Source organism: Condylura cristata, unplaced genomic scaffold, assembly GCF_000260355.1.
Source record: "Condylura cristata isolate star-nosed mole 26May11 unplaced genomic scaffold, ConCri1.0 scaffold00024, whole genome shotgun sequence".
Classification (NCBI taxonomy): Eukaryota; Metazoa; Chordata; class Mammalia; order Eulipotyphla; family Talpidae; genus Condylura; species Condylura cristata.
In genome coordinates, this window is record NW_004567125.1 from 18,663,582 (window position 1) to 18,681,808 (window position 18,227).

General features: G+C 36.3%; 1 protein-coding gene across 3 annotated transcripts in view; it reads left to right on the forward strand.

Moving 5' to 3' along the window:
• The window catches only part of RABGAP1L (RAB GTPase activating protein 1-like), a 521,731-nt gene that overhangs the window by 109,454 nt on the left and 394,050 nt on the right, over positions 1-18,227 (forward strand). For 2 of the 3 annotated variants that reach the window (XM_004688498.2, XM_004688499.2), the window contains exons 10-11: positions 786-952; positions 10,831-10,972. The exons of the other annotated variant lie outside the window; for it this stretch is intronic. In XM_004688498.2, the coding sequence (XP_004688555.1) occupies positions 786-952; positions 10,831-10,972 (309 nt within the window). The remainder of the gene's footprint in view (positions 1-785; positions 953-10,830; positions 10,973-18,227) is intronic. 3 annotated transcript variants of the gene reach the window in all.

Consider the following 18,227-nt stretch of genomic DNA (forward strand, 5'->3'; position numbering starts at 1 on the left):
AAACATTAATGATAACTGATAGGGAAATGTATAGTGATAAAGAACATTAAAATAATTACTCTTAAATTTCCTTAACCTAGAGTATTTACCAGTTGCCTAAGATGCATGCATTTGATTACACATTCAGCTATTTTAAAATGAGTACTAAAAATGAATAAAATGATTATATAAATTTAGCTTTTTATATATTAGGAATGAATGGTTTTTACACCCACTGTTCATTATTTTTGGAGACAGGCTTATAATTCCAGCCTGTAAACTTTTTTCTTATAATCATTCAGAAAGAAAACACAAAAATGAGATAATTTTGAAGAGTAAAATAAAAAAAAATTCAAATATATTATAAAAGTAAATTTTGCTTATTTATGACTCCAATAAACCAATGTTCCTTTTTTTTTTCTTTTAATAGATATATTGACCAAGCTTTAATATGCTTACAGTTTAAAATAAATACTGGCTACCTTTGCAGGAGAAGAGGAAAAATGTTATCATATAAATTCAACCAAAACATTGTTATTCTACTTCAGTAAATCCTTCACTTATTGTCTCTGAGAGTACTCTTAAGAATGTGAAAACATATATATATGTGAAAACTTTTATTTATATATGTACGTATGTATGTTGCTTAACCAGTGTAATCAAAGTGACAGACATTTAAAATTAACAAACATAAAAGGTGCATGATGTAAAGAGCTTTAATTTTTTCATATGTGAGCCACCACTTTTTCATTTAATAACCAAGAAATAATAAAGCCGACATAAAACACTGACCTTTCTTACTTCAGATAAACGCGTGTACATGACAGTGGCAGTAGATATGGTCATTACTGAGGTGGTGGAACCTGTTCGCTTTCTCCTGGAGACAGTAGTGCGTGTGTACCCTACAAATGAGAGATTTTGGTATTTTAGCCGGAAGACCTTCACAGAGACTTTCTTCATGAGGTTGAAACAGGTAGGTCCCATTTCTTCTCTTCTTTTGATTTAACATTTTTTCCTGCTCCTTTCAATGACAAGATAATTCATTAAGTAGCAGTATAAAGCAATAACATTTCTCAAATAATAAAAAATCAATGTAGTAGTTGAAAAATTCATATATAAGTAATGTAAATTAAAAAAAAAACTACCCATGTAATATTATGTATCTTTATTCTAGAGAAAGCAGTAGTGTATCTGTAAAATATCAATGAACTTAATGGAAATATTCGTTCAGTATCTAAAACAGTTTTCTTTTATATACAATTATTTAAAACCAGAGAGGGAATATTATATGCATATAAAGTTGTAATGAAAACATTTCCAAGTAATTCCTAACTAATGATATAACAGTTACTAATTGACATAGTGTGTGATACTATATGAATATATTGTTTGACTTATCAGCAATTTTATAAAACTTTTAAATGAAATTAGGATTTCTGTGACATACCTAAATTGGGGATGTTACTAGATAAGATACATACAGTGTGTTTGTAGTAAAGGAAAACGATAACAATGAAAAATATTTGAATTCTTATCGTTAGTTTCAGTGTTGAGACGAGTTACTGACCTATTTGAAAAATGGAAATCCTTTAAATACTTTTCAATATTCTACTCTCCTAAGCTTAAAGATGCTTGCTGCTTCGTATACTGTAATATACAAAAATCTTATGTAGTATAAATAAACATCAGCACAGTGAACAAATATAGAAGCCACTTACCCATTTTCATTAAAAGTAAACCAAAAACTTCTTATGGTTCAGTTAAGCATCAAATACTAAATATTTTTAAATTATCATGGTTTTCATTTTCATAAAATTATAGGAGCTGTGATTTGACATAACTTTTGATTTCTGTGAACTTTTTTTTGGCAGTAGCATATTCTAGTGAAGCTAGATGAACAAAATCCATAATTTCACTTTTATTCTTCCTCTCTCCTTCAGTCCCTGTGTCTGTCCTTTATTTGCATTTTTTTGGTATAATTGTTGACTATAAAAGAATTCACTTGTCATTTTGAGCCAAAGGATTATTCAGAGTTGCATATGAGTGAATAAGGGCGCTATATGTAGAGTGTGTCATAATTCTTATAATGATGCATTACTGTGATGTGAATTCTTCCTCCTTGAGACCTTTTCAAGCTTTCTTCTCAAGCTCTAGTATTCTTATTTATCTTGCCTTATATACAAGAGTAGATTATTATTATTAAATACTACTTTTGTAGTTTTCAAAGTGCTAATGTTGAGCGACTCTGAATGGTAAATACCATTAAATGAAAATATTCTGAGTCTTAAAGTGTGACATGAGACTATTTTATGTGAATGAAAAAGATTAAGTTAGATTCACTTGTAACATTCAGTTTCTCTAAATGTGATACTGATTTAAGTGAATCTTAATTAACAACATGGTTTCTAACTTTAGTGGGATAATCTGTGTTCAAGAAGAAGTGTGGAAAATCATGGAAAGTAGGTTATTGACTGGTCTGCACATGAAAATATTACCTACCCTGTGCAAAAATAATAAGTGAAAATATTGAAATCTAAAGAAGTTAAATTTTGAAAATTAACATGGATAGTTACTGTAAGAGGTGAACTCCTTACCCTAAGTCAGATATAGCTGTTAAAATGCCAGACTAGGCCCTCCCTGGTGGCGCAGCGGATTAAAGCACAGCACTGAGAGTCTAAAGCCGCTTCCGCACGAGTTTGATCCCCGCCTGCCCCAGAGGTGACCACATGGCGTGGCAGACCTCTTCTGACACGCCCGCTGCTCCCCTCAGCAGTGTACTTCGTCGATCTGCCTGTTCTGTTCCCCACTCTGTCTCTGGTGAAGCCTCTCGCCGCCCCTGAGCCTCTGGCCTGTACCTCAGTTCTGTATACACAAATAAATAAATCTTTAAAAAAAAAAAAATGCCAGACTAACTTCTTAAATCTAGAGATTGGGTTAGTTTGTGGCAGTTGTTAGTAATCTGATATGTTTAGTACAGAGTAGTCAACACTGGTAGAAAGAAGGAATTGGTTGAACATCTGACACATTTCAAAGTTTACTTGGAAAAAAATGAGGCCATTCCTAATATAAAGAAGTCAAGGGACAATAGGTTAGTTTCAGTTTTGAGTGAGTTGCACCTAAACACCTAAAATTTTGTCTTTCTTTCTGAAATTATTGGATTTGAATTATTATTTGTATTATTGGGTTTATTGAAAAAAAAAAAACAGAATTAGTACTGTGCTTAAACAGGACTAGATCATGCTCTGTGGAAGCAGTTACCAAACTAGATGGGAATCTCAGTTTGAAAAAAATTTTTTTTCCTATTGATTTCCTGCTCTCAAATAGAGTGGCAGTTTAGCTGTGGGTTGTGGAGATGCATGAAAAATCTCGCTTATTCCTAATTAGTGTCTCATTAGGGTCAAACAGCATTTTCATTTTTCATTCATGGGAACAAGGAGAACATGTAACTGAATCTAGAGGGTTTGGGAAAGTTTTCTGAAAGAAAGCCTTTGGACTTGAGATCTACTAGAGGAATAGAAACTATGTTAAATTAGTGAATAGCTTATGCAGATTCCTAGCATCAAAGAAAGAGTGGGGAGCACAGAAAAAAGGAACATTCACCAAGAGTAGTTAAGGAATGTATATTCTGTAGTTTTGAGTGGAATAGTGTGTAAATGTCAATTAAATTCTACAGTAATTTTTGTCCGTGATCTCTACCAGTATTTCTTATATTCAACGAGATCTCTCCATTTTTATTAGAGAGACTGACTTCTACGATTATTACTCTAAGCAGCAGTAGGATATTATTTATAGAGAATTTACTAATTACCAGACATTGTTCTAAGGCCTTTTTCAGGATTAATCTATGTAGTCCTCACTACTACTCTATTTAGGTATAGGTACCATTAACTTTACCCACTTTTTAGTAAGAGTTTAGGCCCAGCAAAGTTACTAGGTCGTTGACCAAGAATTAGACTTAATTGATCCTAGAGATTATCTATGCAAAATGTTTATGGGAAATGGATTGCTCATCACAACACTAAAACTGGAATTTTATTCCTCTTCAAAACTGTATGATTACCCATTTTGTTGTATTTCAGTCCAACTAGTCTTTATTTGCACCATTTTTGACTATTGACCTCACTAATTATGTTAGATATATAGTATGTGAAGAGTATGTAAAAAATCCTAAAGATTTGTGACTTGAAGTCTTGGTAGTATATCTACTGTTACTCCTCTAAGAAAATAGAATTTTTGCTGCAGAAATTCAGAAACATATGATACTGATCTGGGAAAAACACTTCTGAAAACTGCTTCCCAAAAAGATGATAGTGAACATCTGACATTTTACTACTAGATGCTGATTCCATTGCCTTAAACCTTTGCTGCCTTTTTTTTTTTTTTTTTGTGAATCTATTTATTTATACATACAGAATTGGGGTATAGGCCAGAGGTGCAGGTGTGGTGAGAAGATTCACCAGACACAGAGTGGGGAAATGATGAAGAATACTGTTGAGGGGAGCAGCGGACGGGTCAGGAGAGGTCTTCTGTGCCATGTGGGTCACCTCCAGGGCTGGGGAACAAACTCATACTGAAGTGGCTTTAGCTTCTTATTGCTGTGCTTTAACCTGCTACACCACCAGGGAGGGCCCTTCGTTGCGTTTTTAAACACCAGTATCCACAGGAAATAGACCCTGTAACAACTATCGGTCATATTGTCCTCTTTGTTAATGAATTTAATGAGACTTACCTTAGGTTAGGTTTTATTAGGGTTCAAGATAAAGAAATCAAGAGGGCATTTCTGCTTGATGTGAAGTTGTTACTAAGTTGAGGTGAGGTCCAAAGGTGTGTATCATTTACAGTTTTGCTGAGATGTCAGCTTTTGTTTTTGAAATGTAATGCTTAGTTTAATTTATTAAACACTCATTGAATGTCTGCAACATGATAGGTATTATGCTAAGTGATGGGGATACCTATATGAGTAAAATGTCGTCTCCATCTTAAATAAGTGAAAAACATTATACTGAATGATACATTCAATAGTAGAGTGTATGCAGAGGGCAGAAGTGATGCTAATCACAACTGCCACACTGGATCTAAATCAGACTTCTGGGGCTTGGCCCAGTTTATCATTCCCTCTATGTTATTTACCTTCAGGCATCATACTCCTCATCTCTGATATGGGTGTTATATTGCATAATAGTTGTTCTAGGAAACCTCCTCTTTCTTTTACTACTATTCATACCATTTAACTACTAAAACTGAATGGGTAGGTATTTTTCTCATACCTATTATCATTTTCCAACTCTGTGGACACCACTGAATGTCTTACAAGTCAATTATGGCACCACGTGGAGTTTGTACAGTACCCAGAGGTTAAGGGCTTATCCCCAAAAGACTGTCCCCTTTCCCTCCCTTGAGAAACAAATCATAAGTCCAGATTGTCATATGTACTTCTGACCAACCGTGCACAAATCACTGGTTCATATAACCTTCTCCTCACATTTAGTAATTTGCTGAACAACTCACAGTACTCAGGAAAACAGTTAATTTAGTGTAGGTTACCAGTTTCTTATAAAAAAGATGTAACTCAGGAACAGCCGGAGGAAGAGATGCATAAGGTATGGCATGGCTTAGGGGACATGCAGGTTTCATGCCTTTTCCAGGTACTTCACCATCATAGCCCTTCTGCCTGTTCACCAACTGAGAAGCTTGTGAAGTCCTTGTTAGGGTTTATTTTATTATTATTCTAATTTTATTACATCATTGTTAATTTCTGTATATTTGGTTTCTTTCTTCAGGCATACCACTACACCCTGTGAACCATTGCTCTAACTCCTTGTGCTCGTTCCACCTCTGTTTTGACTCTTTTCCTTCCTCCTTTCCTTCTGTATGCCTCAGACCTGTGGTTTGCCTACAAGTTTTGTCTTTTTCTTAATCCTGTTGGGTTTCCCTATATTCCACCTATAAGTGAAATCAGTGGTATTTTTCTTTTTTCCTTCTGATTTATTTTGCTTAGTATAATCCCTTTCAGCTCCATCCATGTTGTGGCAAATGGCACGAGTTTATCTTTCTTTATCCCTGAGTAGTATTCCATTGTGTATATACCACATCTTCTTGATTCACTCATCTGTTTTGGGGCATTTAGGTTGTTTCCATATCTTGGCTAATTGTAAATAGTGCCTCAGAAACATAGGAATGTAGGTTTCCTTTTGAGTTAGTATTTTGGGTAGATTCTTAGTAATGGAGTCACTGGATTATAAGGTGAATCCACTGTTAGTGTTTTGAGGCTCATCCTCTTAGCATTTCATAGTGGCTGGACCAGTTTGCATTCCTACTGATAGTGTAAGGAGTTCCATGTTTTTCCACATCCTTGCCACCATTTGTTGTTGCCAGTATTTCTAATATGAGCCATCTCACTGGTGTGAGGTAGTATATCATTGTAGTTTTGATTGGCATTTCTCTGAATATGTGTGATTTAACATTTTTTCATATATTTGTTGGCTGTTTGCATTTCTTCTTTGGAGAAGTGTCTTTTCAGCTTATCTGTCCATTTTTTGACTGGGGTTTGTTTTTGTTGAGTTGTGTGAGCTCTTTATAAATCTCTGCTATCAGTACCTTACCAGTTGTATTGTGTGCAAATATTGTCTCCCATTTAGTAGGGTGTCTCCATCTTGGTTATTTTCTTTTTTGCTGTATAAAAACCTTTTAGTTGGATGTAGTCTTTAAGGGGGTCTTATTAGGTGGGCATGATTGTACCTCCAACTGTCTTAATCGTGTGGTTGTTTTGCCCTGGCAATGAGACTCCCTTCCTCCATCCATTGGAGCTTTCCAGAAGTAATCTTACTAACATAATTTCAGGTATGGTTGACAGGTGATTTGTTATGAAAAACAAAAGGTGCTTCTTTCACCTTTATTGCTCTGTAGCTATTAGAAACTCAGGACAAAAGTCAGATATTATAACAAAAGGTTATAATAAGGCTTCTTTTACTATTATCTCCATGAAACTGTTTCAGGAACCAGAATGAATACCATTATATATATATAGTTCTTTTATCATAGTTTCACAGTTGCCATATTGAAGAAATATAAATTCATGTAAGGCTATTTAGAATAGAGTTTGTCACTAGCAAATACTTAATAAATGTTAACTACTATTGTCATTGTTAATTGGCTAATTGTCTATCTTCTGTCTGGTAAATTTCATTTTTGGTCCTTTGTATCTTTAGCTTAACCTGAATGTATAAAGGGATTACTAACTCTGATAGGAAGGTCAGGCTTTTGAAGTCTGCAGTGTTATTGAATGCAAGGGGATTCTTTCTTAGCATGTGCCTGCCAATTGACTTGACCAAGTTGAAGATTCTTGGCAAAGAATTTTGATTACTTGAATCAAGTAAGGAGGCAGACAGAAAGATCATTCCCAAAGTACTGCTTCCTCATCCCAAAGAGTTTTTTTAGAGGATTTTTGTTATTTGTACATGAGGGTAGTGCTGGTGGTAGGCATGGTGGGCTGTACAGAATCTTGGTTGTGCAGTTTCAGTGTAGTTTCATGATCAGATCGTGACTTTTCATGGAATAATGATAAGAAAATTGTGGCCAACCGTCCAACTGGGCAGGGATTTTATTATGCAAATGAATGTTAAGGAGCCTAAGGTAATGTTAGGTCACCCAGGGTTCTCTTTGCTCATGTTGCTTTTAATCAGTTCTAGCAGGAATAATGTCTGACCTAGAACTCAGCAGCTCTAATTAGCACTAAGGTTTTTTTCCCCTGATAATACAAATTTGTGTTATAATCCTGCTTAACAACAAGGTAGAGAAGGGCATTTCAGTCAGAGGCAGAAGTTAGGTAAATTTAAAAAGCTCTGAAGCAACATATGTTGAAGGTCAGTAGGAAGCCAGATATTTCTGAAACTATAGCAGACAGAGTGGATAATTGCTCAGAAAAGGCAGGGCATTACTTACTTAGGAATTTAGAGACTTTTCTCTGGTTTGGTAGGATTTTAAGTTGTGAATAGCACTAAGTTTTAATAGAGGGAGGTCATTCTGACATTTAGTGAGAAGGATGTTGGTACTGGAGATGGAAAGTAAGAAGTAAGAAAGCTGTGTGGCTAAGGTAAGGAATGATGATGGTCTGAAGAAGGGGAGAGAAAGTGTGGGGGTAGAAAAGATGAAAGTTGAGAGACACTCGGGAAGAAAAAAGTCAATAAGATTTGATGTGAGATTGACTAAAAGCCAAGCATTACTTAGGTTTACTTCCAGGGGACTGGATGATTGAGATGGAGTTCCAGGGAGAAAAATTTGAATCTCAGGAAAACTAGTGGAGTTTCAGATATGTTGAATGTAACATTCTTGTGGGACTCCCAGGGTTAGGAGGCAACCGGTTATTTGTGTACTAAATTTGGGAAACATAGATTTTTAAGTGTTTTATGTTTAAAAATGGTGAATGGTAGATGAAACCAAGTATTAAATGAGGAGTGAAGAGTGACAAGGCTATAGCTTTCAGAAATATGGACATTTAAGAGATTGTTTGAGGAAGAAGATTGAGCCATGAAGAATAAAGAGATTTGTGGGTAAAACCCAAGATGAGCTTGAGGTCAGAAAAGGCAAGGGAGGAAATAATTTCCAGCAGGAGAGAATGCCTACAGCATTAGTTACTCTCTAGTGAGATTAACTGGGGATTTGATTGGTAAACAAGAGACGTTGAAAGGTTGTGGAAGGCAAATGTTTTGCTAAGAATACATTTCTGTTTGGGATGACTTTCTTTCTTTCTTTCTTTTTTTTTTTTTGTTTAAAGATTTATCTCCTCATACAGAACTGGGATACAGGCCAGAGATGTGGTGGATGAGAGGATTCACCAGACACAGAGCAGGGAGCAGAACAGGCAGATAGACAAAGTACACAGCTGAGGGGAGCAGCGGTGGGTCAGGAGAGGTCTGCCACGCCATGTGGAGCTCCTCCTGGGCAGACGGGGATCGAACTCATGTGGAAGTGGCTTAAACTTCTCAGTGCTGTGCTTTAACCTGCTGTGCCACCAGGGAGGGCCGGGATGGCTTTCTTTACCTTTAGCTGTGCAGAAGCAAATAGAAACTGCTGCAAACTTCTGTTTTTTCCATATGATTGCTTTTATCTGCAGCGCAGTGAGACTGTGACTCTGCCATGTGATTTATATGTTAAAAGACATTTTTGTTAAAAACAAGAGATCGGCCCTCCCTGGTGTGGTGCAGCGGGTTAGAGCACAGCACTAAGAAGCTTAAGCCACTTTCACATGAGTTTGATCCCCGCCTGTCCCGGGGGAGATCCACATGGCGTGGCAGACCTCTCCTGACCCACCCGCTGCTCCCCTCAGCAGTGTACTTTGTCGATCTGCCTGTTCTGCTCTGTCCCTGGTGAATTCTCTCACCCTCCGCATCTCTGGTCTGTACCCCAGTTCTGTATGAATAAATAAATCTTTAAAAAAACAAAACAAAACAAAACAAAACAAAAAAAACCTAGAGATCTTGCCAGCAGTAATTAGCAATTTTAGCTTTGTATCACAATTACTTGTGGCACTTAAACAATCTGGGTTCCTTTACTCCACCCAAAGGTTCTAACTGGTAGGCATTTGTGTTTAAAATATTAAAAGCCCAGGTCTAATTTCTTCTTTATAATAAATGTTGGAATCCATAGCTTCTGAGGTTTTATAAATAGAGATATTAGCATGGTGTACATTGTACATTGATAGTATACCATATTGAAAAAAGCTTTTAGTTACATAAGTGGTGAACCTTTATAATGTGACTTAGCCAACCGCATTTACTGAGCATCTATTATGTTTACATGCTGCTAAGTGCAGCATGTTATTCTAACATGAATCAGGTACTTTATTTTACAACACAATTGATTTTTAATTATCTGTATTTGAAATTCAGTTGCTAGTATATAATATTTAGGTGCACATGGGATCATATTGTAGTTATAAAATCATGTGTATATAGGAAACTGTGCAGATGGACTGTTGTACCACAATTGTGTACATTGGTGAAGCTGAATAGTTGTTGTTGACCCCGAGGCTTGCAAAGTTTAAAATTCTTCTTATCTATCTGCCTTTTTATAGAAAAATTTGTCAACTCCTGACAAGGAATTGTATTACTTATAAATAAGAACAATTTCTTCCTTTTCAATATGTGTCTTTTCTTCCTCTTTCTTTCTTTTATTTTTAATACACTGATTAGGACTCCCATACAATGTTAGAAGGAGTGGTCAACATGTACATCCTTGCTTTGTCCTCAGTTGCATGAGGAAAACATTCATGATATCTTATTAATCTTTTCAAACAACTTTCTTTTAGTTTCATTAATTTTTGAATTATTCTTTTCTCAGTTTATTTGTGTTATCTTTATTTTCTCTTCTTGGTTTGGGTTTTATTTTGTACTTATTTTCATAATGTTCTAAAGCAGAAAGAAGTTATTGGCTTTTGGATGCTCCTTTAGAAATATAAAAGTGCAGGGGAAAAAAAGCTACTATAATGAAGTAAAAATGAAAATCAACAAACAACTATAAACAGAGACATTCTAAGGGAGAGGAGAAGGGAACAGGATCAAAACTGGGGAGGAAAGAGCACATGGGACTATGGTGATAGCACATGGGTGAAGTGGTGTAGGGAAGTCGACGGGGATTACAACCGAGATGAACATGTACAAAATGAAGAATGATGTAAAAAATACATATAATAAGTAAATACATAAATAAAAAAAGGAGAGCAAAAAGAAATATAAAAATGTGTAGCTCTGATTTGTCTATACACACTAAATTTGATTTTCACTTTTGTTTAGTTAAAATATTTCCAATTTGAACATTTCCTCTTTGACGTTGACTTATTTATATCTTTCTCAGTCTGAGGGTAAAGGCCATACTAATACTGGAGATGCAATATACGAGGTGGTGAGTTTGCAGCGAGAGTCCGAGAAGGAGGAGCCAATCACTCCTATTAGTGGAGGAGGCCCAATGTCACCCCAGGAGGATGAAGCAGAAGAGGGTAAGAAGTGAAACTTACTTATTTCTTTTTCTTTATATTGTTTACTTACTATTCTCAAGTACATGCACACATGAGCGTGTGTATGTGTTCATGCAGAGGCAGGGGGTGGGAAGAATGGTGATTATTACTAGTTTCTGCTTTTGTTAGGCTAGATTCTGCTAGATGCGGATGATTTGTTTCAGTTGGTTCCTTGGTTCTGTAGCACCCTGTAACCAATATACTATTTCAGCTTGACAGTCTTGCTTTCCTGTTGCTTTGTATTTCAAGTATTTGTCAATTATTTAATGAGAAGTTACAGATTCTCTCAAGTATCTTTAGAATTTCAGTGATATGTCCTGTCATTTGACATTGTTCAGTTTTGTCTTGATTTTTGTTGTTGCTTTATCACTTACCAGGCACGTTTGAAGTAGGGTGAAATCTGCTCTGTTTACTACATGGGTGCAGATGAGAGATGCTAACTCCTCTCGCAAGAGTCATACTTTATTTGATTCTTTGCTCAGTACTCTTTTTAGCATAAAGAAACTACACGTTTACTTTAATTGCTTATAGAATGGAGTTTATTAAAATTAAATTTCTAAATTTATATCATCTGGAAAAACATTTTTCTTATTCTTTTTGCACATGAAATTATTCCTTTCTTTCATTGCCATAAATATGTTACTTAAGCTAATGTTTATTGAGTGCTTATTATATAGAGACTTTTTTTTAAGATTTCTTTATTTGCACATACAGAACTGGGGTACAAGTCAGAGGTATAGGGGTGGTGAGAGGATTCACCAGAGACAGAGTGGGGAGCAGAACAGGCAGATTGATGAAATATACGGCTGAGGGGAGCAGTGGGCAGGCCAGGAGAGGCCTGCCGTGCTATGTGGGTCACCTCTAGGACAGGCAGGTATCGAATTCATGAGGAAGCGGCTTTAGCTTCTTAGTGCTGTGCTTTAACCCGCTGCGCCATCAGGGAGGGCCAATAGAGACATTTTCATAAGTGTTTCAAATGTGTTAATTTTTTCTTAAAATCTTATCACTACTGTACTTGCTTGGTTTTAGACACTGAGTCACAGACACCATTAAGTCACTTGCTAAAGGTCACTCTGCTGAAAGCTGACCTCTGAACCTGGGCTGTCTGACTTTAATTGTATTTGTAATTTTGATTGTACTTGTAACTATCACATTATTATGTCAAGTTACTACATGATTAAAAACCTTTAAACCATTCACTTAAAAAAAAAAAAAGGGGCTCATCCTGGTGGCGCAGCAGGTTAAAGCATAGCACTAAGAAGCTAAACCCACTTCAGCATGAGTTTGATCCCTGCCCCAGAGGTGACCCCATGGCACAGCAGACCTTTCCTAACCTGCCCAGTGATCCCCTCAGCAGTGTACTTCATCGGTTGGCTGTCTGTTCTGCTCCCCACGCTGTCTCTGGTGAATCCTTTCACCGCCACTGTACCTCGACCTGTACCCCAGTTCTGTATGCATGAATAAATCTTTAAAAAAAAAAAGAAAGTGAGGCCCTCCCTGGTGGCGCAGCGGGTTAAAGCACAGCACTGAGAATCTAGGGCCACTTCCGCATGAGTTCGATTCCCGCCTGCCCCGGAGGTGACCACATGGCGTGGCAGACCTCTCCTGACCCGCCCGCTGCTCCCCTCAGCAGTGTACTTCGTCGATCTGCCTGTTCTGTTCCCCACTCTGTCTCTGGTGAAGCCTCTCGCCGCCCCTGAGCCTCTGGCCTGTACCCCAGTTCTGTGTGCACAAATAAATAAATCTTTAAAAAAAAAAAAAAAAAAAGAAAGTGAAATTTACGTAACATACAATTAACCACTAAGAGTGTACAATTCAGTGACACTCATATTGTATTGGACAACTGTCACCTCCATGTAGTTCCAAAAATTTTTAGCAACTCCAAAAGGAAACCCCATGTTTATATGAGCAACTCCTTTCTATTTATCACTCCTCCTTGCCCATAGACATCAGTAATCTACTTTCTGTTCCTATGAATTACCTATTTTGAATAATTCATATAAACAGAATGTGACCGTTTGTGGGTTCTTTCACTTATTAACATAACGTTTTTGAGGTTTATCCGTGATAGCATGTGTCAATATTTCCTTTTGTGGCTGGGTAGTATTCAGCAGTATCGATATGTCATATTTTGTTTATCCAACAATCAGTTGATTCACATTTAGCTTGTTTCTATCACTTGGTTATTGTGAATAGTGCTGTTGTGAAACTTGTGTATATTGAATAATAAATATTTTTAATAGTTTTAGACTGGAACTACTGGGTCAGAAGATAATTCTACGTTTATCTTTCTGAGGGACTCCCCAAAGTGTTCATCCCCAATGATGGAACCATTTTACCTTCCCACTAACAATGTGCAAGGGTTCCAGTATCTCCACCATCTTTCTAATACTTCTGTTTTATTTTAAAAAGTTATATCCATCCCAGTGGATGACATTCAGTGACATGAAGCAGTGTGTCATTGTGAGGCCCAGAATTCAGCAGCTTTCCAAAAGATATCTAAAAGATGTTCCCAGGCTCAAGTCCTCAGAATTGATTCTTTAATAAACTTGCCTATTTTTTCTTGATTCATTTTATTTAAGTTAGCACTACTTATCTTGTTTAACTTCCTGTTTCATATAACAATGCTGAGAACCACTCCATTCTTGAGCGTCTCCTTAAGTCTATTACTACATTGTTTTGTGTCTTCTCACATTGTTCTGATCATTTTTTCTGTAGCTCCTTTAGCTAGGCCTTCTTCTTCTTCTTTTTTTTTTTAAGATTTATTTTATTTGTGCATACAGAACTGGGGTACAGGGGCGAGAGGATTCACCAGAGACAGAGTGGGGAGCAGAACAGGCAGATGATCAAAGTACACAGCTGAGGGGAGCAGTGGGCAGATCAGGAGAGGTCTGCCACGCCATGTGGATCACCACCGGGGCAGGCGGGGATCGAACTCCTGCGGAAGTAGCTTTTGATTCTTCGTGAGACGCTTTAACCTGTTGCACCTTCAGGGAGGTAGCTAGGCCTTCTTTTTTCAGATCTACCCCTTAAGTATTAGTGGTCTCCTAAACTTTACTTCTGAGTAATGCCTCCACACTTCTCCCATGCCCCCAAGAAAATTTCAGACCTTTTTATTGCCTCATGCAGATAATTTTCAAACCTTTATGGCTAGCTTTGATAGGAGCCACATCAAAATAACTCTGTCAAAATGGCTACATCAGAAGTAAAATGTGGGCCTTGATTAGCTCTTTGTACTAATTTGCCAAAGACATGTTGTTATTGCAAAGTCAGTTCAGCTATGCCTTGGCTCTTTGGTTTGTGCTCTGTAGTTGAGACCAACAGGAGTCGTTCTTTTTAATAGTTGATTATTTTAGTTTATAGCAACAAAAACTGTTCAAATGGATTTGGTAAACTTGAGAGACTGAACCTCTATAAGGTTGATTTTAATAAGGTGGGAAAGTAGCTTTACTGTAATATAATAGGTAAAGGACTGACTAGAGGTGACGGAGAGAACAGTGGGTGACCTAACTGGTTGTTGAAGAAATTTGTTGAGAAGACAGGGAAAGAAATTGAACTAAAAATATTGGGTGTATGTTCTAGCCAAGAAAAAATTGCTAGGATGTAAGAAGTAGAGCTTTACTATAATTGGAAAGGAAGAGCTCAAAATAGAGAGCGGTTACCTATCCAACACACAACCTTACATTTCCCTGGCATGTTTCTGTGTCTTTGAAAATGCTGTTTACTCTTAAGGCTTTTCCCACTTATGTCCACATGAATAAGCTTTTAAACAAAGCCATGTCATGGTCAAAAGAAAAATAGTAATTTTAGAATGGTGACAGTTTCTATACTGATAAATGTTTCAAAATGCTTTCTACTACTTTTTTAGTTGGTTATGCAGGCAAATTACCTTTAAAATGTATTTAACTCAGAATGAATGCTCAACAAATCTACTTATCAAAAAGCAGTAATAAAAGCTGATGAAATAGTCAAAAACAGCCAGTTGAGATTTGAGTCAACATATACAAAAAGATAAAAAGCACTTATTCACGGAAAACTGCTGAGTCTTGGTTAAGAACAGTCTAGTGTTTAGCCCTTGAGGCTTCTCCTATTGTGTTCATTCCACAACTAGCTTATTACTATGATAGTTTTATTAAGGGGATAGGGCAAGCTGTGAAAACTAGTAGTTTTGCTTTCAATACTAGAAAGGGCTCACTTTATATGCAGCCATGTAGAGAAAATCCCTACATTTTTGGGATGTTGGAAACAGTAGTGATTTATGCTACAAAAACGAGAAGGCAAGTGATATTAGGTTGTAATTCTGGTTGGGGACAGCCTCAAATTGGCCAGAATTTTAACAAGGCTAAGGAATGTGTAAGCCTCATGATTGAGAGGTAGTTGGTGGTTGTGATTGCAACTGTAACCTATTTTTGGAGTGATTAGGTTTTGCAAGATCTGGATTAGAAAATTAGGGAGACTTTATCTGGATTAAATTAAAAGGGTTTAATGCTGGGAATCTTTTGTCTTTCACTGCCTGGGACTTGTTTTTGCTACTTTGCTTTTGGGCATCAACTGCCCTGTTTTGGGCCCAGGCTATTTGACTGGGCATTTGTCTGTGAGGAGATGGGTAATTAGTTTGATCAGGAGTCTGTATATTGAAATCCTTCTTGTCCCTACTCCTCTTGCACTATCTATTGAAAGTCTGTGCACACTAAAGTTTGATTACTCTATTTTGATGTATGCAGGCTACATAGACCCTTAGAATGGGTAGTGTGGATTTTTCCACCTTAACATTTAAGTTTGGGGTCCTTGAGCATCACTTGGTTTTACACTGTACCAGTTTTGTTTCCCTGACTAGAAATGAGTCTCCCATTAACAGTTGTATGCTTTGTTGGTGATTCAGAATGCTATGTACATGTACAAGGTGTGTATATATTCTGGAGAGACTAGAGAGACCTCAACTAATGACGTATCCATACTAGAGACCTTACATTGTACGATGGAGGCACATTTTCATAATTGTGTCTCCTGAGTGGTTTTGTTTTTTTTCCTTTCTATTCTTTGGAGAGAATCTGTTTCAGGTAGACTAAATGACTGAAACCTGATTCTCCCACAGTCAGTCCTTCTGTCTTACTCTGTTAACAAGGGACAGCTTCTAGGCTTTAAATCTAGAACAGAATCTGATCCCATCATTTCTTGTGTTGGATTATTGCAGTATGTCCTAGTTGGTCTCCTGCCTTCCACCCTTTTCACACACTTACCATAGTCATACTTTTGAAATTTGTCAGACCAAATTACTTCTTTCCTTAAATGCTGTGTGTGGCTTCTCATTTCACTTAGTTATTTTACCCTGGTTTACAAGTCTCTTTGTCATTGTTGCCTTAGAATGATCAAAACTTAGTTGAAGTAAAATACAAATATTTGTTTGAAAATTTTGTTAGGACTGTATGTCAGGGAACACAGACCCAGGAAACATTTAAATTGTGATGTGTGCACGTGTGCATCTGTGTGCGAAATTTATTTTCACAAAAGTTCACACATTGATTGGCTTTATACAAATCAGGTTTTTATGGGTGGAAAGTTATTGATTGGGCCTCAGAATTAGTGGCAAGCCAGCTTTGTTTTAATTCTTGCCTGGAACTAGAAGTGTCTGCATGTGTCTGGTTATTCCTAGATCCCTGAACATGGGGCATGCCTGGAATTCTACTCTCTGTAGCTTCCCAGCTCTGTTTTAATTACTGAAGTCTAGTGGTTGCAAAATGTTTCATAATTCTTGTCACGATCTTTGCTTTCCTAGGAATTTTATCTCTCCAGTTTCATTTTCTACTACTCTCTGCCTCACAAATCCTGCACTTGTCCTTTAGCTGTTCTTAAGTACATTATGACAGTGTTGCCTCTGGACTATTGTACTGGTTCTTCACTTTGTCTGGAACTTTTTGGTTTCTCCCTAGATTGCTTCATGCTTCTCTTCCTCCCCACTTTCCATTTTTTTTCTGTATGTGTGTTCTTCTCAATGAGGTCTTGCTTGTTGAGTAAATAGTATAAATATTAATAAATGAATGAACAAATAATAAAAATAAATATATTTAATGGCAGACATCATGACAATAAATGAATGTTTTTCCTTTGATAATGCTTTAAAATGATTCATTACAGACAAATATTAAAAATAGAAGACTTATATTTGAAAATAAGAAAAACATACATAAAATTTTTTTATTTCTCATATAATTTTTTATTTCTTTACATATGGTCTGAATAAAAGTAAATTATGAGGTTTCTCTTTTTATTATTTTCCACTTAACAATTTTTCACTCTTTGAGATGTTACCTTGTCTTTTGAAAATCTATTAACCATCACCTGTATTAAAAAAGCTACAAAATCACAGAGTAGGAAGTAATAGTTTCTTTTCTTTTATAGATCAGGTGTTTCATACATTTTCAATACACTTTATTAATAGTTCTGTAATTGACATTTCTGTCAACGCAAACATCAAAAGTTAGAGCTGGAGGTGGCATAGAAATGTTTTCCTGCCGGGGGGGATTGGAGTATTCCTTTATTTAATTATTTTCAACAATTTGCCTGTCAAAGCAAAAGTGGAAGTTCAAGTCACTCTAAATTGTCTTGCCTTAGCCTGTAATTTAACTAAAGAGGGATACAGATTTAAAAGGACTAAAATTGCTTTTAATTTTCTGAGAAAGATCTAAAGAAAAGTGAATTAAGGTATCTGCATATTTTTCAAATACTGTTCAAAAAATGAGGTCTGTTAAAGAGTATTAATTTGAGTGCAGGAAATCTTAGCAGAAAGTTAAGTCCATCAATGCAGTATTATAGGGATTATTTTTAAATTACTTTGTCACCTTTACATACTCCCACATGTTCTGAATTGCTCCTGCTATTAAAACTTGAGGTACACTTGCAATTGCTTTATCTGAATCCAAAACTGGGTTCTGCTAGTTGACCTCATATTCAATTAGTTAAAACATAGATAGTAATGAGAATAAGCTCTTTGTAGACAACAAGTTGCAAATACAATATGCATACAGAATTGTAAAAGACCAGTAACATTATGTAAGTAAGCTTAAGTCTTTGCTGGAGTTTTATTTTTATTTATTTATTTATTTTGTTGGAGTTTTATTTTTATTTATTTATTCATTTTTTAAAAAAGATTTATTTGTACATACAGAACTGGGGTACAGGCCAGAGGCTCAGGGGCGGTGAGAGGCTTCACCAGAGACAGAGTGGGGAGCAGAACAGG